Source organism: Phoenix dactylifera, chromosome 1, assembly GCF_009389715.1.
Source record: "Phoenix dactylifera cultivar Barhee BC4 chromosome 1, palm_55x_up_171113_PBpolish2nd_filt_p, whole genome shotgun sequence".
Taxonomy (NCBI): domain Eukaryota; kingdom Viridiplantae; phylum Streptophyta; class Magnoliopsida; order Arecales; family Arecaceae; genus Phoenix; species Phoenix dactylifera.
In genome coordinates, this window is record NC_052392.1 from 15,460,997 (window position 1) to 15,487,951 (window position 26,955).

Here is a 26,955-nt window from a genome sequence, read left to right on the forward strand (position 1 = left end):
TCTTCCAACCTTCGAAATTTTGCACTTATGTGCACCTCAAACTTCCAACAAATGGTTAAGATATGCCATATTGTACTGAACCAAACGGTATGGAGCACACCATCCATACCGATTCAGTATTGATATATAGTATAGAGGGCATAACGTACTATACCGTACCGTCCATCTTCTTATCATGGATACTGTTTAACTAACAAGTGTAACCAAAACAAATTCATAAAAAATTCAAATAAATAAGTTTTACAAAAATAATTACTAATTATTTTTCATAAAATCTATTTTATCAAATTTTATGAGCCGCAAAACCTAAAGATTGAGATTTACAAAGACATATCAACCCTTTTTTTTTCAGCTGTTATGCTTTTATATCACCACTATCATCATCATTATTATTATTTGATGAATGGGAAGGGCTCTAATCCCACTCCCTTCTCTATGCCTTCGCTCTCCCTATTACTGATTACCGGGGTATGTGGAAGTGGTGATGTTCGAATTCCGACTGCTACGTGCCGGATCAACGGAGCGGATCGGGTGATTGGTAGCAGTATAAAGCGGTGGTGATTTTGGATTGATAGACAGCCCGTTACGATGGGTCACCGGATCCATGGGGCCCTTATAACGGCTCCAAGATCAGCCGGTGGGCCCTATAAAGGCCGATCGACGCCCCTCCGCTTTGCTCTCCATCTTCTCATAAACCCTGGACGGTTCTTGGAGGTCGGTCTGAAGCCTTCGAGCCCTCCCACCGTTTTGCTTTCTCCTCAGCGTCTTCTACTTCATGCCTATGGTTCCTTCTGCTTCTTCTCGTTCTTCCCCTTGGGTAAAGGCCTTCTTTCTCTCTTTCTCTCTCTCTCTCTTCTCGATCTTGCTTTTGTTCTTGATTCTTTTTCCCCCCTAGTTGGGGCTGCCATTACTTTTTAGGTTTAAACGAAAGGCTGTGATGATTTCTTGGACGAGGGTTTTGTACGTTATGAATCAGGGAACGGCAACGAGATCTGGCCCGCCGCCATTGTGCAGGCAGCCGTTTGATTTGTTGTAGATAGTCTTCAGGCGAACAACACAATGCTGGATTAAGCGATTAATCCGATCTTCCCTTCCTTTCTTCGCTTTTCTGATTTCTGCTTTTTTTTTTCCTTTTTCAAGATTTGGTTTTTCTAAGGTTTCTTTAATTTCTTTACTATAATTATTTCTTCAGATCAGTAGTTTTTTTGGCTTATCAAGAATTTATAGGATTTGAAGGCCGATAAAAGACTCGGGTTAGGGATTGCATCAGTAGCGGCTGGGTTTTGGAGAACCCAAATTCTCAAATTTTCTATTCCAGTCATTGAAAATTAGGGATCCTTGCATGGTATTAGGGTTTATAACATTTTGAAAGGTTTTGGATCTACTTCTTGTTTTAGTTAATCTTTCTTTCTTTTTTAAGGTTTTGCAAATATTCCTTTTACCTTCAGTACTTTATTATTTCCCTTCTAATTCTCTTTAGTGATGATATCATGAGAGACAACTTGAAAAATCTTCAATGCTGTCCTCCATACCAAAGTCTACGTTCCTGTACCTACGTGGTTCCACAAGCTAGTTTCTCCACAGCTTCTTTTCTAACCTCGCCTGCTCAGGGTCCGATGAGGTTTTGTGACAACTCAAGATTTGTCTTGCTATTATTGTTTTTTTTTTTTTTTTGGAAAAAGACTCCTTTATGAAGGTGTTGCAGGAACTCACATAGAAGCTTATATTGGAACTGGTACCATATAAGGTTATGGACTTCTACTTTCACTCGATAATGTTCTTGATCTCATTGATAGTCAATTTAACCCTTCAATTGTTTGCGCTGATGCTTTATCTGCTTTTATTTTTCTTACTCTTCCTTACCCTTTCAATGGTCATACTTTTCTTATTCTTTATTCATGTCTTGTGCACAAAGGATTTTCCGGTAAGTGCAGAAAGCAACATACAAGAATTGTCAACACCCCCACCTTTCTGATTTGGCAAGTCAGCTTTAGTATTACTGTTATTTTGGTTATAGAAAATTCGTTCTTTTAGTTGTTAATTCTTGAAATAGTAGTTCTTGCTGAGAAGTTTTGGATTTTTTTCCCCCTGCATAGTGGCTGGATTTAATCGTTTTCACAGAGGTCATACAACTGTCCGTCTATGACCAAAGGTTTTTCTGGTATCCCCATTTTTCCTTTTCCTTTTTTCTATTGAGCCTCCTTCAGATAGTTAGAATATGATAGCAATAAATTACTCTCATGCAAATTTTTGCATAGAATTTAGCAGTTGATATCTAATGCCAAAATGTCTTATGACCGATTTCCCTGCATATCCCTGGGCCATGAATTCTTGTGAAGTTTTCAACTAACAATTTAGAAGTGCTGCAGAGTTTGAAAATAACTTACATGTTCTCATTCTCTTAAATATTTTATTTCAAATTTGACATCATCATTTATTTCACTTCTTAATGTCGAACAGTCACAAGTCATAAATTATATGTTTATTTCACATGAATGCATTCGGTCTAACAAATTATCATATTGTCACTCTGACAAGTTGATGAACAGCACTATATGCTTCTCAATATGGTACAAAATATGATGAAGGATTTTGATGTGGATCTTGTTGAGATTCATAGTTTTATGAGTCTTGTCTATAATGTGGTGCAGAAATTTGATATTCTTATGATTATGATGCTATAATATAAGTTACATTTGCCTTTGTCTTGATCTTTGAGCTGCCACAAGGTGGATACGCCTGTATTTTTGTGTTTGTGCATGCACACGCATATGCTTGCAGTCATAGCTATTTGGGTTTGTTGACTTGTAATGGTGGCGTTTTTTTTGGGTTAATGTGGTGGCCTTTTGGTATGTATTTTTCTTGTTCTAACAGTAATCCCTCGTTGCTTTTCTTTATATTGTAGAAGTTGCTCCCTGAGCTCTGCTTTGTGAGTTCTTTGTGTAATGCAGGCGAGTTGCTTCTCTCTTTCTTAGTTTTATCTGACCACGGGAGACGGTATCCTTATGTGCTAGACTAAAAACATTGAACATAATTACCATAACCATCCAGCCTTATCCCAACTGTTTGAATGTAATTGCATTTACTTTTGTTTTATGTATAGATGTAACCTCGAGGTTCAGTTTATTCAGGTAGTTCAGCTTGTAATGACTTTCTTTACATGAACTCCAGTATTCTGTGCAATGATTTTAATTCTGTGGAAAGGCAAAATATTTCTAGTGACTGATACTACCTTATCAGGTTTTCCTGCAAGATCAAGGTTTATATTTATTTGTTTGGTTATTTTAGCCAATGTCTTTCTTTAAGTTGCTGGATATACAATATTTTTTTTCCTTTTTAGTAAGTGTATGAGGTTCTTTCTTTTTGGAGATATGGAAGAAAGTTTTCCTCATCTTTATTTCTCTTCCCACCCTAGAGCACACCTACCTTTTTTTTGTCATGCAGTCTTTATGTGCGCAGTAACCTGTGTAAGGGCAAATAAAAGTATGATATACAACGTGATCTTTTCTTTGTCTCCTTCAAGATTAAGTATGGAGTTTAATGCAAAACGTGGTTGGGTAAAACTATGGCTGATGAATAAATGTTTGAACTAAAGCTTAATAGTGACCTGTAGGCAGTCACTTTTTGCGTCTGTAAATGTGCTGACATCTCTAGATGCTCTATGATGATTGTTTCTATAAATTGGCTATTTTTTTTCTATATCATTTGGACTTCATCGAATGACACTTAAAAGTATCAGTTGTGGAGATTTCCGTGTTATGCTAGTGCTATTCTTTCGCTCTTATTCTCTCAATAATTTGTATGCAAGTATATATGTATGTAATGAGGCAATGGTGGCTGTCTTGTGGGGGCTACTTATGAGAATTGTTTGTGATGGAAGACCACTGCAGAGAAAATAGAGAAGGAAGAAGAAGAAGAAGAAAAGACGAGGAGAAGGGAGAAGAAGAGAAGAGGAGAAAGAGGCCAATTTTATTCAATTCTTTAATGCCCTAATTCATGAGAGGGGTGGCCTTTATATAGGTTTTACATCAGGTCAATCAATTGGCGATATACCAAACTTGGACCCTTACATCAACTCAATCAATTGACCAAGTCAATTGATTGATTACATACCAAAATCGATCCAATCATTCGATCCAATTACATGACTTAACAGCTAACCTAATTGATTTATTTAATAACAAACAACTGACCAAGTTGACTTGATTAAAAGCAAATGACCAAATTGACTCGATCAAACAAAAGCAAAATGCAGAAAATAAAATGACGCAGACTAGATTGGACCCAATCCTAGGCCCGACTCAATCGGGTGGCTCAAAGTCATCTTCCAGCCACAATGATGTCAATCCCTGGTGCGAACACAAGTGAGTGGCTCTGATGGCGCGATCATCTAAATGAATAGCTTTGATGTCCCCATCAACTCCTCCCAGATGAAAAAAATTTGACCTCGTCGAGGACAGATTTAGTTGACTGTCGTACTGCTCCAGAAGATCAGGGTCAAGACGATGTAACGCAGCTCTCGAAATTCATGCACATCAGACTCTAGTCGGCCTTTCCACCGAACAAGGTAACGTTGGTATCCACCATTCCTGGTTGACATAATCTGCTCATCTAATATATGTTCTATTTGTTCTCTGCGTGCATTAAATTTTGGAGGTGGCGGCTTAACAACCGATAACAGGTCTGGGTGATCAACAAGGGCAGGGGTGTGTCAACAAAGGGGTCAGAAGGAATAATTGCTGTCTTTTTGTAGGGGACTAAATCTTCAATATTAAATGTTGTACTAATTCTATAGTCCTCAGGAAGATTCACAACATAAGCATTCGAACTGATTTTCTTCAGGACTTTGAACGGTCTCGCACTACGAGCTTGCAATTTTTTGAACGTTTCCGAAGAAAGTCGTTCAGGCCTAATTCGTATCATGACATAATCTCCTACACTTAGCTCTTGATAACGTCTGTGCAAATCAGCAAGAAATTTATATTTTCAGTTATTAAAGTGAATGCTTTTGCTGATTTCTTGATGCAATGAATGCAGGTGCGATGCAAATGACTGTGTAGACTCAGACACTCTATGCTGATAAGATATGGGGATCAGGTTTATGGGCTGCCTAGGTTTGTAACCGTGCACCACTTCGAATGGACTCATGTTTATGGACTTATTGACCGAACTATTATATGTAAACTCGGTTGTCGGTAATACTAAATTTCAGGTCTTAGCATGTTCATCGACAAGGCATTTTAATAGGTTTTCAAGACTACGACTGACAACTTCAGTCTGGCCATCAGTTTGAGGATGATAAGCAGAAGAAAATTTCAGCTTGATGCCCATCATGTGCCAAAGAATTTTTCAGAAGTAACTCATAATTTAATATTCCTATCAGACACAATAGATTTGGGTAGGCCATGGAGTCTAACGACTTTGTCGAAATAGAGTTTGGTAATTCTAGAGGCATCGGAAGTCTTAGAACAGGAAAGAAAATGAGCCATCTTTGAAAAACGATTCACAACCACAAAAATGGAATCATGCTTGGTAGAAGTACGTGGAAGCCCTAACACGAAGTCCATACTGACAACTTGCCATGGACACTTGGAAAAAGGTAGTGGACTGTACATACCAGTGTTCTGTTTACGTTGTTTAGCTAGATGACATGTGCGACACTGGCTGACAATTTTGGCCACATTTCTTTTGAGACTTGGCCAGAAGAAACGCCTCTCCACCATTTCGATGGTTGTCTCTCCCAAAATGTCTGGAAAGTCCTTCAGCATGTATTTTTTTATACTATTAAAATTTATCAATGGAGTTCGAGGGATACACAATCGGTTGGAGCAAAAGAAATAATCATTTTGCAGAAAGAAATCATTTTGTTCTCTTTCTACTCCGTCCTGCAGGGTTAGGTATATTTTACTAAAGTCAGGACAAGTGGCATATTGTTTTCTGATCCTCTCAAAGCCAATCACTTCAGTGCTCATCACGGATAGGAGAAAGATCCGTCGACTGAGTGCGTCAGTAGCTTTGTTCTCAACCTCAGCCTTGTGCTTCAAGACAAAGGTGTAAGCTTGGAGAAACTCGACCCATCAGCCGTGTCTATGGTTCAGTTTCTTTTGGGAGTTGAGATATTTTAACGCCTCGTGGTCTGATATTCTAAGGGTGTCTCTACTGATTTTGAGAAGGTAAGCGCGATATTAGATTGGCCTGAGCCTAAGTCTCTATTGGAAGTACGTACTTTTTATGGGTTGGCCACTTTGTACTGCCGCTTCATTAGGAGCTTTAGTTCGATAATGTCTCCTATCACTGATTGCATGAAGAAAGAAGACTTTATCTGGATAAAGTCTACATCCCAAGCATTTCACGAAATTAAGAAAAGGATGACAGAAGCTCCTGTCTTGCGCCTCCCTGATTTCACAAAAGTATTTGAGGTCACTTGTGATGCCTCTGGCGTTGGTATAGGTTGCGTGTTAAGCCAAGAAGGTCATCCTGTTGCATTCTTCAGTGAAAAGTTAAACGATAGTAGGTTACGTTACTTTACCAATGACAGAATTCTTTGCGGTAGTGCAAGCCTTGCGATATTGGCTACACTATTTGCTACCACGAGAGTTTGTCTTATATTCCGACCACGAGACTTTAAAATATCTCAACCTACAAAAAAACTGAACCATAGACATGGCTAATGGGTCGAGTTTCTCCAAGCTTATATCTTTGTCTTGAAGCACAAGGCTGGAGTTGAGAACAAAGCTGCCGACGCGCTCAGTCGACGGATCTTCCTCCTATCTGTGATGAGCACGGAAGTAATATGCTTTGAGAGGATCAGGGAACAGTACGTCTCTTGTCTGGATTTTAGAGAAATATACCTGACCCTGCGTGATGGAGTGGATCGAAACGAACGATTTCTTTCTGCAAAATGATTCTCTTTCAATCCAATCGATTGTGTATTCCTCGAACCTCAGTGAGAGATTTTTTAATATGGAAAATATATGTTGGAGGACTTTCTGGACATTTTGGGAGAGACAAAACTATCGAAATGGTGGAGAGGCATTTTTTCTGGCCAAGTTTCAAAGAGACGTGGCCAAAATTGTCAGCCAGTGTCGCACCTATCTTCTAGCTAAACAACGTAAACAGAACGCTGGTCTGTACACTCCACTACCTGTTTCCGAGTGTCCATGGCAAGATGTCAGTATGAACTTCGTGTTAGGGCTTCCACGTACATCTACCAAGCACAATTTCATTTTTATGGTTGTGGATTGCTTCTCAAAGATGGCTCATTCTCTCCTGTTCTAAGACTTCTGATGCCTCTAGAATTGCCGAACTCTATTTTGATGAAGTCGTTAGACTTCATGACCTTCCTAAATCTATTGTATCTGATACGGACGTTAAATTTATGAGTTACTTTTGAAAAATCCTTTGGCACATGATGGGCACCAAACTGAAATTTTTCTCTGCCTACTATCCTCAAACCGATGGCTAGACTGAAGTTGTCAATCGTAGCCTTGGAAATTTGTTGAGATTTCTGGTAGGTGAACATGCTAGGACCTGGGATTTAGTGTTACCGACAGCTGAGTTTGCATATAACAATTCTGTCAACAAGTCCATAGGCATGAGTCCGTTTGAAGTAGTGTACGGTTACAAACCTAGGCAGCCTATAGGCCTGATCCCCATGTCTCATCAACATGGAATGTCCAAGTCTGCACAGTCATTTGCATCGCCACCTCTAAAATTTCATGCACGCAGAGAACAAATAGAACATATATTAGATGAGCAGATTATGTCAACCAGGAACGGTGGATACCAACGCTACCTTGTTTGGTGGAAAGGCCGACCAGAGTCTGACGTGACGTAGATTTTTAAAGTCGAGTTGCAGCGCCTTGACCATGATCTTCTGGAGCAGTACGACAGCCGGCCAGATCTGCACCTGACGGGGTCGAGTTTTTTCTACTTGGAAGGAGTTGATGGGGACATCAGAGCCGCTCGGTCAGACGATCGAGCCATTAGGGCCGCTCGTTCGCGTTCGCACTAGGGGTTGACATTATTATGGCTAAGAGATGATCTTGAGCCACCGATTTGAGTCAGGCCCGGATTGGATCCATTTGAGTCTGCTTCATTTTTATTTTCTGCATTTTACTTTTGTTTGATCGAGTCAATTGGGTTATTTGCTTTTAGTCAAGTCAATTTGGTCAGTTGTTTTGTTATTAGACAAGTCAATTGAGTTAGCTGTTAAGTCATGTAATTGAGTCGAGTGATTGGATTGATTTTGGTATGTAATCAATCAATTGACTAAGTTAGTTGATTGAGTTGATGTTAGGGTACAAGTTTGGTATGTCGTCAATTGATTGACCTGATGTAAGGCCTATATAAAGGCCACTCCTCTCATGAATTAGGGCATTGAAGAATTGAATAAAATTGGCCTCTCTTTCTCCTCTTTCCTCCACTTCTATTCTTCTTCCTTCTCCTCCTCTTTTCTTCTTCCTCTTCCTTCTCTATTCTCTCTGCAGTGGTCCTCCATCCTCCATCAGTTTCTCAGGAAACTGACCTGCAACCATTGTTAAAAATTTTGAGGTTGCAAGGGAGGCAAATCTTCTGGTCTTCCTCCAAGCCTCAAATCCTAGATCCGTGGTTTGTTTAATGCTTGACTTGTGCGTGTCTCCTCTGACAACAGGCAATGCAACTCTGGAGGATCTGCTGGCTCAATGCAGCCATTGTTAAATTGTCCTGTTTGATTGAAGGAAGGATTTCTATGACCCCCAAATCCTAATGATGTGGTTGGTTTTCTTTCTCAAACTTATGCTAAGGCTTTTGAATGGTTGGTTGCTTTGAAGTGTTGGTGCTTGTGATCCTGGTGATGTGATGCTTCTTTCTTTCTTTGTTTCTTCTCTCTTGCTTTGAAGTAGTGTTATTGTTGCTGCTTTTGTTTGAGAGGTTGGTTCTTTTGGTGCTTGTGATCATGGTGATGCCATGCTTCTTTCTTTTTTTTGTTTCTTTTCTCTCTTGCTTTGAGTGTTGCTGGTGTTGGTGTTATTATTGTTGTTGCTGCTATTGTTGGCGATGTTGTTGTTGGTGCTGATGTTGTTGTTTTTACTGCTACTGCTGGTGTTGTTTCTGCTGCTATTGTTGTTGCCATGGTATGCCGTACTAGCTTAAACCAGACGGTACAGGGGACACCGAACCATATCAGTTTGGTACCAATACTCGGTACGGGTGGCGTACAGGCTTTTGGTACGTCAAAAAAATCTCGTACCGTACCGTATCGACACTGTGCTAGTGTGGCATCGGTATGTGGTTTGGTTCTGAGACGGCGAACCTTGGTTGTTGCTGTTATTGGTGTTGTTTTTGCTGTTGTTGCTGTCAGTGCTGTTAATGATGATATTCTTATTGCTATTGTTCTTGTTCTTGTTCTGCTGCTGCTGCTGCTATTCTTGGTGTTATTGTTGTTGTTGCTATTGCTGCTGCTGTTGCTGTTCTTGGTGTTGTTATTGATGTTGTTGCTATTGCTGCTGCTGCTGCTGCTGCTGTTCTTGGTGTTGTTATTGCTGTTGCTGCTATTGCTGCTATTGCTGCTGCTGCTGCTCTGCTGTTGTTGCTGTTATTGTTCTTTGAGATGGGTAAATTCATTCTCTCTCTCTGTTGCTGTTATTGTTCTTTTACCTTGTTTCTTTGCTTCTTGATTTCTTTGCGGTTAGGATGAGGGTTTTTCTACATTGTGGAGTGGAAAATGGCTTCTTCTAATAGCAAGGCAATCTTGAATGGTTTGCTGCTGTTCTCCAGACAACTGGATGCTGCCGTCAGGGTTTAATTGTGGAGAGTCTTCAGACTAACAACTCAATGCTACATTAAACAATGAATCTGAGCCTCCTCTTCCTCTTCCCTTTTATGGCTGTAACGATTTCTGTTTGTTTTTTAAGAATTTGCTTGCTTAATTTTTTAACTGTTTTTTATTTCTTTTGATGAGTTATTTACATGTCTTTTAATGAAAGATTCTCAGACGTTTATTTTGGTTGTGGTAAATTAGGTACTTTTGTTCAGTATCATGATTCTCAAATATGTTTTCATTTTTTTATTTGTCTTCTCTTGCTTCTGTTCTTCAATTTCTTGCTGTTAGATTTATAAGAAGAAACCGTGATGACTGGGTGAAGGTTTGATGCATTATGAAGCGGGAAACAACTATTTCTGACAGAAAGGCAAACTTGAATGGTATTCTGTCCCGCTGGCATCTGATTTGCAGCCATTTCAATTCAGTTGCAGGGAATTCTAAACTAAGTAATGTTTGGATGACTTTGAGCATGCTCTTCCTTTCCCCTTTCTCTGTTAGATTTATAAGAAGAAACCGTGATGACTGGATGAAGATTTGATGCATTATGAAGCAGGAAACAACTATTTCTGACAGAAAGGTAAACTTGAATGGTTTTCTATCCTTGCAGCCATTTCAATTCAGTTGCAGAGAATTCTAAGCTAAATAATGCTTGGATGAATTTGAGCATCCTCTTCCTTTCCCCTTTTTCTGTTATTTTGGTTTTCTTCAAGATTTTGGTTTTTAACGTTGCTTTGATTTCATTAATATTATTTATGTTTCTGATCAGTTGTTCCTGTGTTTTTTAATGAACAGTTCTCTTTTTTTTGGTTGTTGAAAATAAGGAATCATTTGCTCAGTATCAAGGTTCTATAATGTTGTTTTTAGTTTTTGAATCTACCGTTTCCATCACTTGTCCTCGGTATTCTCGACTCATCTTATTTGCTTTTACATTTTTTTTAACACCATATTTTCCTAGGAGACAGGTTTTGGTCTTGCATGGTTTCCTTTTACCTCCAGCACGCTTTATTCTGTTCCTTTCTTTTTCTTGACTAATAATATGACAAAAGACAATGTGAGAAACTCCAATGTCCTATTCTAGGATGCTGTACTAACCGGGTTCCATAAGCAGGTTTCTGTAGCACTTTTCTTCCAACATGGCAAGCTTAGAGGCTGCCCAGGGTTTGTGACAACTTCAAGCTGTATCTTGTTATCATTATTTTTCTAGAATCCTTTATGCAGGAGTTACAAGTTCCCTGCATAGAAATTTCTCTGTTGCTGGTATTACATGAGGTGAGCCACTTCAACTTTTCCTTGATGATGTCCTTAATCTCAGTAACAGTCAATACCATCCTTGAATTATTTATGCTGCTGCTCTATCAAAATGTTGCTAATTTGCTCTTTTTTTGGCAGGAAGTGGTAATTTGCTTTACTTATATTTTTGTACACTTCAAGCACCTGGATCATATTCCCTATCCATATTGTTCCGGAATGCTGAACTTGTGACTGACCATGATTAGCTTTAAGATTTGTTATTTGCTCCTCAAGAAGCTCTTATGATCTGCAGGGCAAGGACTGATTATGCTGCAAAGTGGAAATAACAATGGCTTATACATCTACCTCTAACAGTAAGACAAGCTTGGACTGTCTGCTAATTTGCGGACAGCCAGTTGCAGCTTTTTGCAGATAGGATGCCTGAGAAATTGGCTGGTAAAAGTTTTGGAATTTTTTTTCCCTGCTTAATGACTGGATTTAATTGTTTTCACAGAGGTCATACAACTGTCTGGCTATGACCAAAGGTTTTTCTGATATCCACATTTTTCCTTTTCTTTTTTTTCTGTTGAGCCTCCTGCAGATAGTTAAAATATGATAACATTAAATTATTCTCATGCAAATTTTTGCATAGAATTAAGCAGTTGATATCTAAAGCGAAAATATCTTATAACTGATTTCCCTGCATGTCCCTGGGACATGAATTCTTGTGAAGTTTTCAACTAACACTTTAGAAGTGCTGCAGAGTTTGAAAATAACTTACATATTCTCATTCTCTTAAATATTTTATTTCAAATGTGACATCATATTTTTCACTTCTTAAAGCCGAACAGTCACTAGTCATAAATTATATGTTTATTTCACATGAATGCATTCGGTCTAACAAATTATCATCTTGTCACTCTGACAAGTTGATGAGCAGCACTATATGCTTCTCAATATGGCACAAAATATGATGAAGGATTTTGATCTGGATCTTGTTGAGATAGTTTTGAGTCTTGTCTATAATGTGGTGTGGAAATTTGATAATTCTTATGATTTTTGATACTATAATATAAGTTATATTTGCCTTTCTCTTGATCTTTGAGCTGTCACAAGGTGGATACACCTGTATTTTTGTGTTTGTGCATGCACACACATATGCTTGCAGTCATAGCTATTTGGGTTTGTTGACTTGTACTGGTGGTGTTTTTTTTGGTTACATGTGGTGGCCTTTTAGTATGTATTTTTCTTGTTCTAGCTGTAATCCCTTGTTGTTTTTCTTTATATTGTGCAAGTTGCTCCCTGAGTTCTCCTTAGTGAGTTCCTTGTGTAATGCTGGCAAGTTACTTCCCTCTTTTTTAGTTTTATCTAACCACGGGAAATATTATCCTTATGTGCTAGACTAAAAACATTGAACATAATTACCATAACCATCCAGCCTTATCCCAACTGTTTGAATGTAATTGCATTTACTTTTGTTTTATGTATAGATGTAACCTCGAGGTTCAGTTTATTCTGGTAGTTCTGCTTGTAATAACTTTCTTTACATGAACTCCAGTATTGCAATGATTTTAATTCTGTGGAGAGGCAAAATATTTGTAGTGACTGATACACGCCTATCAGGTTTTCCTGCAAGATCAAGGTTTATATGTATTTGTTTGGTTATCTTAGCCAATGTTTTACTTTAAGCCGCTAGATATATAATTTTTTTTCCTTTTTTAGTAAGTGTACGAGGCTCCTTCTTTTTGGAAAAAAAAATCTGCTTTAGAAGAAAGAAAGTTTTCTTCATAATTATTCTCTTCTCACCCTAGAGCACACCTACCTTTTTTTGTTACGCAGTCTTTATGTGCACGGTAACCTGTGTAGGGGCAAATAAAAGTATGATATACAACGTGATCTTTTGTCTGTCTCCTTCAAGATTAAGTGTGGAGTTTAATGCAAGAAGTGGTTGGGTAAAACTTTGGCTGATGAATAAATTTTTGAACTAAAGCTTAATAGTGACCGGTAGGCACTCACTTTTTGCGGCTGTAAATGTGCTGACATCTCTAGACTCTCTATGACGCTCCTGGCTATTGTTTTCTATAAATTGGCTATTTTTTTCTATATCATTTGGACTTCATCGAATGACACTTAAAAGCATCAGTTGTGGAGATTTCCGTGTTATGCTAGTGCTATTCTTTCTCTCTTATTTCTCTCAATAATTTGTATGCAATTATATATGTATGTAATGAAGCAATGGTGGTTGTCTTGTGAGGGCTATTTATGAGAATTGTTAGCCCATTTCCTTGTCTCTGAATGTCTTCTAAAATGGTAGGCGAAGCAACTCGAGGGTTTCTTAGGCAACTGACCTGCAACCATTGTTAGAGATTTTAAGGCTGGAAGGGGGAGGCAGATCTTCTGTTTCCAGGCCTCAAACCCTAGATCTGTGATTTGTGCGTGTCTTCTCTGACAACAGGCAATGCAACTCTGGAGGATCTGCTGCTCAATGCAGCCATTGTTAGAGATCATGGGCTGGAAAGGGGAGGCAGATCTTCTGTTTCCAGGCCTCAAACCCTAGATCTGTGATTTGTGCGTGTCTTCTCTGACAACAGGCAATGCAACTCTGGAGGATCTGCTGCTCAATGCAGCCATTGTTAGAGATCATGGGCTGGGAGGGGAGGGAAATTGTCCTGTTTGAAGGATTTCTATGAGCCCAAAACCCTAAATCTGTGATTGATTTCTCTCTCGAACTTATGCTAAGGGTTTTGGGAGGTTGGTTGCTTTGAAGTGTCGGTGCTTGTGATACTGGTGATGTGATGCTTCTTTCTTTGTTTGTTTCTTTTTCTCTCTTGTTTTGAAGTAATGTTATTGTTGCTGCTGTTGTTTGAGAGGTTGGTTGTTTTGGTGCTTGTGATCATGGTAATGTGATGCTTCTTTTTTTGTCTCTCTCTCTCTTGCTTTGAAGTAGTGTTGCTGTTGTTTGAGAGGTTGGTTGCTTTGGTGCTTGTGATCATGGCGATGCAATGCTTCTTTTTTTCTTTCTTTTCTCTCTTGCTTTGAAGTGTTGTTGGTGTTGGTTTTATTGTTGCTCTTGCTGCTACTATTGTTGCTGCTGGTGTTGCTGTTGCTGCTGCTGCTGCTGGTGCTGTTGCTATTGTTATTGGTGTTGTTTTTGCTGTTGCTGCTGCCATTGTTATTGCTATTGCCGGTGCTGTTACTGTTGCTATTTTTATTGGTGTTGTTCTTGCTGCTGGTGCTTTTGTTATTGCTGCTGCTGCTACTCTTGCTGTTTCTGTTATTATTGCTGCTGCTTTAATTGTTCTTTGAGATGGGTAAATTCATTCTCTCTCTTTGTTCTTTGCTTTCTTTTTCCTTATTTCTGTTACGGTTAGGATGAGGGTTTGTCTATGTTATGGAGTTGAAAACAGCTTGTTCTAATAGCAAGCCATCTTGGACGATTTGCTGCTGTTCTCCAGGCAACTGGACGCAGCCGCCTGGGCTTAGTTGTGGAGAGTCTTCAGACTGACAACTCAATGCTACATTAAACAATGAATCTGAGCCTCCTCTTCCTCTTCCCTTTTATGGCTGTACTAATTTCTGGTTATTTCTCCAAGAATTTGCTTGCTTTAATTTCAAAGTAAAACTATGGCTGATGAATGAATGTACAAAATAAACTACGGTTATTTTTTTAAGAATTTGCTTGCTTTAATTTTCTTCCGTTTTATGGCTGTACTAATTTCCGGTTACCGTGCAGTCTTTATGTGCACAGTAACCTGTGTAAGGGCAAACAAAAGTGTGATACACAAAATGGTCTTTTCTTTGTCTCTTCCAAGGTTAATTGTGGAGTTTGATGCAAGAAGGGGTTGGGTAAAACTATGGCTGATGAATAAATGTTTTAACTAAAGTTTGATAGTGACCTATAGGCAGTCATTTTTCGTGTCTGTACATCTCTCGACACTCTATGATGCTCCTGGCTATTGTTTTCTATAAATTGGCTATTTTTTCTGTATCATTTGTACTTCATGGAATGGCACTTTAAAGTATCTGTTGTGGAGATTTCCATGTTATGCAAGTGCTCTTCTTTCTTTCTTCTTCCCTCATTAATTGTAGGCAAGTATATATGTATGTAATGAGGCAATGGTGGCTATCTTGTGAGGGCTATTTATGAGAATTGTTAGTTAGCTCATTTCCTTTCCTCTGAATGTCTTCTACAATGATAGGCGAGGCAACTTGAGGGTTTCTCAGGATACTGACCTGAAACCATTGTTAAAAGATTTTGAGGGTGCAAGGGAGGCAAGTCTTCTGGTCTTCCTCCAAGCCTCAAACCCTAGATCCGTGGTTTGTTTAATGCTTCACTTGTGCGTCTCCTCTGACAACAGGCAATGCAACTCTGGAGGATCTGCTGGCTCAATGCAGCCATTGTTAAATTGTCCTGTTTGATTGAAGGAAGGATTTGTATGAGACCCTGAATCTAAGTACCAGTCACACAAAAATTATATGTCCATGAGTTTGTAAGTTATGAAATTAACATGTTTCTGTAATCTTTATTGTTTATTCAAGGATTAAAAGGTGAAAAATCATATCATGGTCTCTCTTTTAGTGTCTAGGTCGATCCTGTGTGGTAGTCGGGAGGCTGGTGAAATTATATAGTCTCTTAGAATGTAATCTCAGTCGGTCGCTGGCCTTCTGCGGCGCATCGTGTGGCCAGAATGCTTATTCTGAAAAAACCAGAATACTAACCATCCTCATCGGCTGAATGGCACGTGCTGCTAGAATCTCTCCTTAATGCTTTGGACTGTTTTGCATCGACTGCCAGAATCTGGTTTTTGCTAGACCTGGACTGTGACTGATCTGTTCCTTGTAAATGCTCAGGTTCACCTAGTGTAGTTTACTCTATATTTTTTTTTCACTAAACCAGGCTTGTACGTCTTAACCAGAACTATAGGATCTACTAGATTAGCTAGCGAGGGTGTACAGTTTTCAAGCTTGCTGTCCTGGTCTTAAATGATACTTCCTTGCGTGGCAAGTTTGGCTGAAAGTGGGCCGGGTGGGGGCGGGCCATGCCCTCAATCTAGTTTGATTTTTTTTTTGAGCTTCAGGCCTGAAACAGGCCCGAAAATATTTGGATAATCCTGGCTTGAGTTCAAGCCCAATCTGAACCTAATTGGGCTTGACCGATTATCCATTTAGGCTAAAAATAGATCCGAACTGCTATTTCATAATATTACTTTATAAAAAAAATAAGTTAGTTAAAAATTCGACCTTTTTTCCTACATTATAAATAAATGATTTACATTATTTTCAGTTTAACTCATTTTAATTTATTCTTTATTTTTTTATAATTTTTTAAATAATAATATACAAAGTTAAATTGATTCAGGTTTAGATTTGAGCTCTAGTTTGGGCCTTATTTAGGCTTGGATTTGGGCTTGTCCCAAGGTAAGCCGGTAACATATTCGAGCTCGGCCAAAAACAAACAAATGAGCTTCAAATGAGCTTTCAATTTAGTTCGAAGTCGGCCCAGCCCAAATGGGCTTCGGGCCTGCCCAAGCCTATTTTCAGCTGTAATAATAAAAGTCGGATAAAGTGGCCAGACTAGGTCTGCTAGCTCGTCCTTTGTGTTCTATTCTTATTGGTTGCCAGTATCCGGTATATCACCCTCTCAATTATCCATTTCGTCCATAACAATTTTTCTGTTTGTCTCGGCCATACTGGGCGTGGGCTTTTCCCCTGAGAAGTAGGGCACAGGGGCCCTAATGGAGCTTACATAATTTGCCTACACTGGAATGGGCCGGAGCCTGGGGACCGTGAAACGTTAAATTGCTTTGTTCCATATTATCCAACTTCTCCTGCTGTCATGCGTTCAGGGAAGCGAATCATGTGGCAGATTATCTGCCAAAAAACACAAAGCGGTTATGGAAAATAAAACAAAAAAATTCATAAGGTCCACAAATTGTGTTTGTTTCTATCTTGTCTTTTTCAAAAAGTTTGGAAGTAGGAAATTTGGTTTCATTGTTTTTTCAAAATTCTTATCATTGAAAATATGTTTGGTTCTCTTTTTTTTTTTTTTTTTTTTTTTTTTTTTTTTTTTTTTTTTTTTTTTAATGTGAAAAGCGAGACAATTGCAGAAGTCAAAAGTATGAAACAAGCAAGCATTCAGGAGGGGGGGGGGGGGGGGGGGGGGGGCAATTGGGGACAACGCAATAGTTGCTGCCCGAACGAGAGCATGCTCAATCGAACTGATAGATGCAAGGAACGGACGGACACCACTGCTCTCAATAGAAGGAATGAATGGACGAATGGTAATGAAAGATGGATGTTAAGAATGAACAAACAGATGGGTAGAAGATGTGGTGAAGTAGCTGGACTGAGAAAGATAGTGGAGGAAGTTATCGAAGAGGTGGGCAACTGTAGAAGGCAGCAAAATCCTTGAGGAGGTAAAAGGGAGGAGACATGATCAGGAGGTCAAATGGAGGGGATAAGAGAAGGGTGAAAATCTTCTTTTAAAAAAATAGAAGTGAAATTTATTTTACAAACATTTTTCCAAAATTAATGAAAATTATTTTAAAAATAAGAAATAGAAATAGGATAACTTAATAGATTTTCTACATAGGATTCGGTATTTCTACTAATAAAAAAATAAGAAAAAAAATGATACCAAACGGGGTTTTAAGAGGTTTTTCTTTTTTCTTTTTATTGGGAGGTGGGGGGTGCAATGGGGAGGCAACTCTAATGTGGCAATTACATGCATCAATGTTAAAAGATGGTTACTTTTCAACTAAAACTATGGGCATCCTCTGTTTGCTAATATGCACTGGTATTGGACACAACTTTCTTTAAATAGACATTTATGAACAACTACCGCTTAGTTTTCTTCTTCTTACTGCTTTTCTTGAATTTCTTTTTAGTAGTTCCCACATTTGTACCAATATGTATATAAAAATTCTCTGAAGTTCAAGTGGTGAAAGATCGGCAGCTCTTCACGCAAAAATTCACCAACCCATCTAACTGTCAGTCTTAATCACTCTTTTACTAAACCTTCGGGCAATATAAAAATGATAGTTCTTGGATTGTTGACTTGTTACTAAATCTCCGACATTCTTTCCCCACAAACCTACTCAAAATCAGTAATATATAACAGCAACCAACCTACCACCTGATGCATGATCTTGTTGACCCTGAAGCCTGGCAAGAAGACAAAATGAATCAAACTCCTCAACCCTAACCTAATGATTAGTGGCCAAACGTCGCAACACCGAAGTCACCTGATCAAATATTTATCGTCTTAGGAAATAAACCAATCGAGTCACATACATCAGTAAGTAGAGCTGTCTCCTGACATTTGATAGACCTCTCAATTGATGACATGGGAATCTTTTCTTGGCTAACGTATTGTCCACTACCTTTGACCAATCTATTATATTTATATATAACAAAAATAGAGTTTGTTAAGCTCCTCATTTATCATGTAAATATCTGTATTAATGATATTATTAATATAATTTTTTATTTTGGATAATAAGATTTTATAGGATTTTTTATTTTGAATCATATTAATTGTATCGTTAATACTATTCCGTATTCTAAATAATAAGTAGAACTCTTATTAATAGAATTCTTTATCTATTATATATCTAGAATGCTTATAGTTATTCATCAAACTTCCAATATTTGGTGAGAATTGATTATATTTAAAAAAAAAAGCTTGTAATAAGTCTGTAAAATCTTAATACCTTCTCTCTTCATAAATAAATTCTTATTTTTGATAAAGGAACCTCTTATAACATATTTTTTAGTATTATAATAGTTGGTTTTCATGTCAATAACGACCATTATTTTCATTTGCATTATTTTTTTAACTAAATGTTTTCAAAATTCAATTTTTTATATCGATTTTTCTCTAAAAGAAAGAAGTAATACCTCTATCAAATTAAAGGTGAAAAAAATTAATACCATCTTTTTTAATTATTATCTATTACTATTATAGTAATCTTCATAATAATAATTTTAAATACTGATTTAATAAAATAATATATTTTTTTAGCAATTAATGGTTGTTATTTGCTCTTATAGTTGATACGTAAGGAAGATAGGCCTATAATGATTATTTATTAACAAATATTTGTTATAAATGAGTATTGTATTATCTGTTCCCTTAATAATAAGTGAATATAAGTTATAGATAATAGAGTATGTTACTATTATTAATATTAAGTATCAATATTATATTAGTATTGATTATATTTACATAATTGATATAAGTATAACTGATACTTGAGAGTATTATTTAACTAGCATATATAAGTATTGTGCTTATCTAAAATGATATTATTATATTAGTTTAGATATTTGAGGGGAGTTTCTACTCGATCATTGTCAAAACTAATTCATTGATGTGCACATTATGTTGTGTTTCAAGAATAATTGAAAAAGGAGAAAAAATATATCACATGAGATCAGTATCTAACAAGTTTATTGTATATGAATTGAACAGTTTTTCGCATTGTATTATGTCTTTTGATTTAGGGTTTTTTATGTACATATCCTTCTAAATATTAAAATTTACATGAATACCCTCCTAAAATTGATATTTGCATGTACCCTTATAAATACTTGTTTTGCATGTATACCCTTTATTTTTTTCTTGCATATATACCCACAACATCTAACGCCGTCAAAAAATTAGCGGTTTAAAATTAAAAATGACTGAAATATCCTTAATGGATAGATATGCAAAAGAAAACATTTATACAGGTATATATGGAAATAATACTTTGCGAGGATACTCATGCAATTTCACATATTTAGGAGGGTTTACATGTAAAAACTTTTAATTTTATTTTTTCTATTTCAGCTTGTTTTAACACTCAGATTTATTTAATGTCTGCTGCTCAATATTTTCCACAAAAATTTTGCTTAAAAAAAAGATTGATTTGATAATTAGATAACAAAAAGAGCTATGAAAGTTCTTTCACTAATTATGAAATTATTCTACTATATTTTTGTTCATTTATAACAACCTCTATATTTTATTTCATTAAAACATAGCTGATAATATTTATTGTTATAGATGCATATATGAGGGCATACATTAAAATATAGAAAAAGATTAAAATCTCTTAAAGGTGTACGATAGATTACAATGAACAAGCTTTCTTGCTATTGCTATGCTCATAGGCGGAAGAATAATATCAATCATCCCCAAGCAAAATCATTGAAGGACTTCGAACCCTATTAACAACCTCCACAACTATGTAGTAGAAGGCCACCCTAGGCAAATATGAGTGTTAAAATAGGTTGAAATAGAAAAAAATAAAATTAAAATTTTTTGCATGTAAACCTTCCTAAACATGTGAAATTGCATGAATACCCTCGCAAAATATTATTTGCATATATACCCTTATAAATATTTTTTTTTTGCATATCTACCTATTAAAGATATTTTAGTCATTTTTCATTTTAAATCGCTAATTTTTTGATGGCATTAGATGGTGTGGGCACGTATGTAAGAAAAAAGAAAAATAAAGAATATATACGTAAAACAAGTATTTTATAAGGGTATACATGCAAATATCAATTTTTAGGAGGATATTTACATAAATTTTAATATTTAACAGGGTATGTACGGAAAAAACTCTTTGGTTTATAAGTCTTCTAGCATTGTATGCATGTTAACTTAAACAATTGACTCAAGGCATGCACTCTACTTGGAAAAGTGCACTTTAATTGAAACAACGTATATCCATATAGAGATCAAGAATTTTGAGTAACCTGCTCGATATGTTCTACAGATTTAAAGATTTATGAATTAGTAAATAAATTATCATAATTATGTATATGTGAGGGAGATATACCAAAAAAGAACAGAAAAATGTGAACGATATTTACTCATATTTAGTAATATGAAATGAAAATTTATTAAACTGAGTCCTTCATTTGCCATATGGATGCTAAATAATATCACTAATATTGTTCTTTATTTTGGATAATAAGTAGGCTCTTGTAACTAAAACAAGAGAAAGATGGAACTTTAATGATCACTTATATATATATATATATATTTACACGACGTCCTTGCTCAAACCAACACATGGGAGACTTGTGCCTAATTGGCTATACGATGAAGTGAGAACAAATATAATTGGTTTCAGGAGAATATCTGATCGAATGAATACCATATAGAAACTGACCGAGAAATAACACCAGAGACTGAATATATATTATTGACTGAGAGGGCACCAATATAAAGTAGGTTGAATGGAGATACAAGGGTTTCGACCTAGGTTCGTTGTCTCGGTGCCGAACCCCATACCAATGACACACTAGCACTGTATCAGTACGGTATGGTATCGATCTTTTCGAGTACATATACTAAACTAGTACGGTACGATATGTTCCGTACCTTCCAATTCGCACCAGTGGTGAACCATGATTTCGACTGACTAAATATGACTATTAGAGGTGTAGATGGGTCGAGTCGGATCGGGTCATAAGTGACCCTGATCCAAACTGGTTTCTTGTTCGGGTCCTGATGTGGAACCCAGACCCAACCCAATAAAAATTGAGTCAGGTCGGATTGGGTCCATGGCTAAAATTTCTGATCCGATGGATCATTCAGGTTGGGTCAGGTCTATATATAATCCGGCTCCAACCCAAAAAATTTAGGTCTGGGTCGGGTCCTTGTACTTGTCATTCTCTGTACTTGATTTCTTTTGCAATGAGTAAAAACTATAGAAAACAGCTTATACAGGACTATAAAAGTGAATATGCCTAAGCATCAAGGATCGATGCCATATTGCCATTATAAAAAAAATTATGTTCATATATGCAACACTTTTTTTTGAGTAGAAAAGAATTGTGTCTATGCTAATCCTTTTTATTCAGCAACGATATCTCCTGAATTTGTTAGAATGCATCTGCTATCTTTTTTTTAAAACATAATACTAGAAAAGCATGCATGGGCCAAGATGAGGAATATAGTTTTAATAATGATACATGATAAAGTTCAACAGGTGCAAAGGATTGTCATAAATCCATCTTTTTCCACATGGCAAAATTATGCTCTATTTTGTCTTCATTGGTCTAAACTTTCTTCTTAGATGAATAATGTTTCAATTTAATATAACCAGCATAAGCCTTAATGTAAAATTCATGCCATTCGATAGTATAAAAAAGACAGTCTCTTTCATTCCTCTTGTCCTCAAATATAAAAAAAGAAAGATTAGAGGAATAAAGAGTTAGAGACCCTTAAGCACCCCCACGGGCCCTAATGGTGTATGGATCGAGTCAGGTCAGCTCGCAGGTTCGGAAATCCAAAATTTTCCTAAATTTAAATGTGTCAGGTTGGATCGAGTCGAGTCAGAATTTAGTAAACCCAAATCCAACCCGAAAAATATAACGGATCCAATTTTAAAACCTTACCCAGCCTCACGAATTTTTTAAAATGGATTGGATCAGGTCTAAGTAGATCGGGTCGAGTCGGGTCATAGGACAACCCGACTCATTTGCAGCCTTAGTGACTATAGGTCCGACAGATAGTACTAGATTAGGTTGCTCTGATGGATGTACATAGACAACTGGCATTAGTTATTAGAATCATTGGAAGTAGAGACCAAATGTAGGTAGCAACCATTAGATTAGGTGGTTATGATATTTTAGTATAAATAAGTAAAATTTATACCCTGTAGGGATCCTTCGACAATCCAATATATCCATGTATTTTATCTTAACTTAGTTTACCAATAGCTTTCTATCTTAGGAGTAATGTTAACTTAGATTTATATTGCTATAGCCCAGGCTAAATGTTTATCCCTTTTTGAATCCATCTTTCGGATGGTTGTGTGACGGTGGTGAAAGTCCTTAAAGATCAAGGTACCTGAACCCATGGTACGCTCACCATCTTTCCAACCACTCTAGTGCCAGTGGTACGCCTGTGCACTTATCTACCTCTTAGTATCGAACTTGTGCCAACAAATTCTCTAGCACGCGCATCCCCATAAGTGGTGCGACAGAAACCTCGTGCTAACAATATTATAAGCGAATACTATATTATATGTTTCTTTAATAATAAGTAATAAATAATAGAGTATCTTAATGTTATCAATATCAAGTATTAATATGAGTTATATAATTAATAGAAGTATTATTTATACTTGAAAATATTATCTAGCTAAAATACATAAGTATTATGCGTATTTAAACTAATATTACTATATCAAATTAGAAATTTAATGGAAGTTTCTGTTTGTTCATTAGTAAAGTTCATTGCTTAATATGCAATGAAAATTTAGCTATTGAAGCCTTTATTTATTATAATTTACTACATTGTCATATAGTATTTTAAGAATAGATTGAGAAAAGAGAAAAATTGTACCCTACATATCGTGTGTGTTTGGTTTTAGTGGTGCATTAATGATCAGAGTTTTTCTACCATGTATAGAGTTCTTCATTTGCTATGTCAATACAATATTTATAGCACCAATAATAATGATGGAGTTTCTGCTCCCTCAACATTAAAATTAATAGTTTAATGTACCATGGTTTGAAAGTTGAGTTTCCTTTGAGAACAAGGATCCTTCTGGTTCCCATTTGAGTGCCAATAGTATCTAGACTCAAATGCCAATACATCTTAAAATCTTTTAGGCTTGGAGCCACTACGAGTCCCTCCCCCGGATGACCATTCAAAGGAAGCAAAAACCTAAACAAGATGAAAGCGTTCTCAAAAGAAATGCTACTTATCATAGCCTAACCTAAGAGGATAGAACCACCCACAACCCAGAACTACTATCAGCCCTCCGATCACCATCACAAGCTATCCCCAACGTTCCATCCACCCTTGATATGAGACAGGCAGCGATTACCACCCCGGAGACAAGCGCGCGCTTGTAGCGCATATTATTTTTTATACGAGAGAATATTCTTCGACCGCTCCCGCCGAAAGCATCATAGGTGTATGCTCAGCGAGGGACCATCGGTGGACCCCCCATCACCATCTTTCGATCCCACACGTGTGTACGACAGCGACACTTCCCCTTTCTCTTGCTCGCGCGGAACCACCAGACGTTAACCAGTACCAGCGGACCCCCGAAATTATAACGTGGAACCACGAAATCAGAATTACACGCGAGTGAAACGGACGGTGAGTGATCGGCAGAACAGCAAACAGCTTCTCTTGAGATATATATATATATATATATATATATATATATAGATTACCGTCTGTATTAATGGTAACACAAAATCAAGCATTTACTGAGCTGGAGATGGAAGACCAGCATTTAATGGTGCAGTTAAGAAAAGAAAAAAATAATTCCACAGGATTTTTTTTTTTGGAAAAAAAATGTATCTTTTAAGGGAGTTTCCGCAAAACCACGGCCGGCGGCGGCGGGGATTAGACCTTTAGGTGGAGGAAACCGAAGAAGACGACGAAGAGCGCCGACTTCTTCTACGGCTTCTAAGAAGAAGGAACAGAGGAAATGGGAGGCGCAGTAGTAGAAGAGGAGGTGGTGGGAGGAGGGAATCGAGTGGAATTGCTCCTCAGCTTCCTCCTATCCCCTTCTCGGTTTCCCTTGGCCTCGTCACTGCGACTCCTCACCGCCGCTACTTGCACCGGAAGCACGCAATTGCAAAGAAAACCTAAAGATTTCGATCGAAACCCTTCAGAAACCTCTGAAAAATCGAAACTCTGGAACGAAAAGCGGGATCTATCTATTGTGGAAAAGAAGGAAGTACCGATCCTGGCGAGGCGATTGACCCAGCGAGGGATGGGCTTGTTGGTGAGGCGGAGGCAGGCCTTGTTGCAGAAATGGTTGCAGTTCTTGGAGATGAGGTTGTAGGTGTTGCCGGTGTACTCCGTGGCGAGCTCCTCCATGAGCGCCCGCACCTCCCGCTGCCCCAGATCCGTGCGCCCGATCAGGATCGACTTCCGGAACACGAACCCCGGGCACTGCCGCGGCTCCCCCTCGAAGATCCCCGTCGTCGCGTGCTCGTGCGCCCCGTACGCATACTCCACCCCGTGCACTGCCCCAACCACAGACCCTAACCCTAGCTCAATCACCCCATTTAAAAAAACAAAAATCCCAACTTTAAACTCTGGAGAGAGACAGAGAGAGAGAGAGAGAGAGAGAGAACGAGCACCTTGGACGCCGGAATGGTAGACGCCGAGGCCGAGCCAGTAGGCGTAGACATTGATCGGAGTTAGATCGTAGACGTTGAGGTACACGGGCACCTTCCCGGTCTTCCGCTGCCCGGAGCGCCCCTCGGATGAACATCTTCCGGCGGCAGCGCCGGAGGCGGCGGAGGTCGGATGGAGTCTATCAGACGGCGGATCAGAACGCGGGCGGCGGCGATGACTTCATACGACTTCGCTCTCGATCTCGAATCGATTTCTTTTTCTCCTAGGTTGGCGGTGAGGATAGGCGGAGGGGCAGAGAGGGACAGGGGAGAGGGGCATTTAAGGAATAGTAATGGTTAGAGAAGGAGAAGAGTTCCTCTCGCCTCAAGCTGGGGGGGCTTTTATCTTTTGTTGTGGAGGGGGCGGCTCGCCTCGGTCAGCTCTCCGCTCTCCCTCCTCTGACTTCTTCTAGACTCTCCAAGAACTCTTTTGCTCCTTGGATCCTCTCTTCTCGGGATCGTCAGTTTCCTTTTTTTTTCGAAATACCTCGATCCGTTGTGATTTTCTTACCCTTCCGGGACGGCGCTCGGCACACATCGGCGATCCGTTTTGAACTTTACCGAATCGTCCGTTTTCCGTTACGGAAACGGGAACGCTTTTTTTCCTATTTGCTTTTGGGAAACGAGGTCTATTTTATCGTGCCGTTCGAGGTCCCCTGCTTTCGGTTTCGGGCAGCGAGGAAATTATTCCTGGAATTGTTTGTAGGTTTAGCAATAAGAGGCAGAGATTGGATAAAGCCGAAGAGCTTTTTTTCCAAGTGGGGAGAAGAAGTAAAGCCTACGTAAAGGGAGGTTTATAGCCCATAGGAGTGAATCATGTTTCCAATTTCCATGCGGCAGTGGTTCATGGAGGATACTGAAGCTGCAAGGAATGGCAATTTGTAGTATTACGATTTGGATCACTTAACGGCCTTAAACTTAAGCATTTTTTTTGTATTAATCCAAAATTGTATCTGAACAGGTCTCGGGTTACCTCATAGGAGGGACAAACTGACCTTGAAAGGGTTTCCGGCATGCTGGATAAAAGGCAACCATCCCTAATCGGAGGCTATATGTTCCATTCCTGCAACACGTTTTAAGTATTTGATTCCTTTTTTGAAAAAAAAAATGATTGGTGGCACTTTCACTGTTAATTTTATTAAAAGAAGGGATCATAAGATTCTAGTTGGCAATGCATAACCTCGCAAGGGGTTAGGTAGAGACTAGTTAAATTATGAAAACTCAGTACATCTAAATCTAGATGCAAATGATATGATAAAAAATAAATATTAAAAATAATAATATTTCTTTATTGATCGCATCAAGGTTTGTGATGGTAATTTTTGTGCCTGTATTGGTACTATCTCGGTAAAATATCGATACAAGTTAGTGGTATATCATATTCGATACACTATTTGTCGAGATGTGGTATGTGTACAATACGATACTCTCGATGCATAGTAGTACATGCCAGTACCGGAAATTTTGAATTTTACAAATATATTTATTTGTTGCATGATATAGGCCATGCAAATAGGCTATGTAATATGAGTTATTTTTTTCAACAGGACTTCAACTATACAATGACTGATGCAGTGATTTCAAATTGCCATGTTAAGACTAGCTATCAAATTATCAACTTTTTTTTTATTTTGAACTTATTGTCATGTTTATCCTTCACAATTCATTCTGTAAAGTCATTTAATGATTTTATACAAGTTTCTGCGATCATTGATTAAAATTTAATACTTTCGATGCATGTGACTACAATGAAAATAGTCTATAGTGAT

The 26,955-nt window shown here is 37.9% G+C and overlaps 1 protein-coding gene and 1 long non-coding RNA gene across 10 annotated transcripts; one reads left to right on the plus strand and one right to left on the minus strand.

The window, feature by feature from the left end:
- Nucleotides 1-695: 695 nt before the first annotated feature.
- On the plus strand, nucleotides 696-15,591 carry LOC113463599. 9 transcript variants are annotated; one of them, XR_005512307.1, is made up of 4 exons: nucleotides 696-817; nucleotides 896-11,074; nucleotides 11,195-11,200; nucleotides 11,349-15,591. It is a non-coding gene; the product is annotated as an uncharacterized LOC113463599 (long non-coding RNA). The 9 variants fall into 9 exon arrangements; XR_005512298.1 differs by having other exon boundaries at nucleotides 896-10,185; nucleotides 10,304-10,382; nucleotides 10,914-15,591; XR_005512302.1 differs by having other exon boundaries at nucleotides 11,195-15,591.
- Nucleotides 15,592-24,215: 8,624 nt separating this feature from the next.
- LOC103720346 (deSI-like protein At4g17486) lies at nucleotides 24,216-26,221 on the minus strand. Its single transcript, XM_017845985.2, has 4 exons — nucleotides 26,160-26,221; nucleotides 25,151-25,365; nucleotides 24,746-25,057; nucleotides 24,216-24,649 (listed from the first exon to the last, which is right to left on the minus strand). Exons 1-4 carry the CDS (start codon nucleotides 26,219-26,221, stop codon nucleotides 24,468-24,470), a joined length of 771 nt encoding a protein of 256 aa, XP_017701474.2. The 3' UTR covers nucleotides 24,216-24,467.
- Between the last annotated feature and the right edge of the window lie 734 nt (nucleotides 26,222-26,955).

Coding starts and splice junctions, on each gene's coding strand:
- LOC103720346 (XM_017845985.2), bottom strand. CDS start 26,221: ATGGTTGCCTTTTATCCAGCATGCCGGAAACCCTTTCAAGGTCAGTTT. Junction 25,058..25,150: donor CTACCATTCCGGCGTCCAAG/GTGCTCGTTCTC, acceptor TGATTGAGCTAG/GGTTAGGGTCTGTGGTTGGG. Junction 24,650..24,745: donor CAATCGCCTCGCCAGGATCG/GTACTTCCTTCT, acceptor CGAAATCTTTAG/GTTTTCTTTGCAATTGCGTG.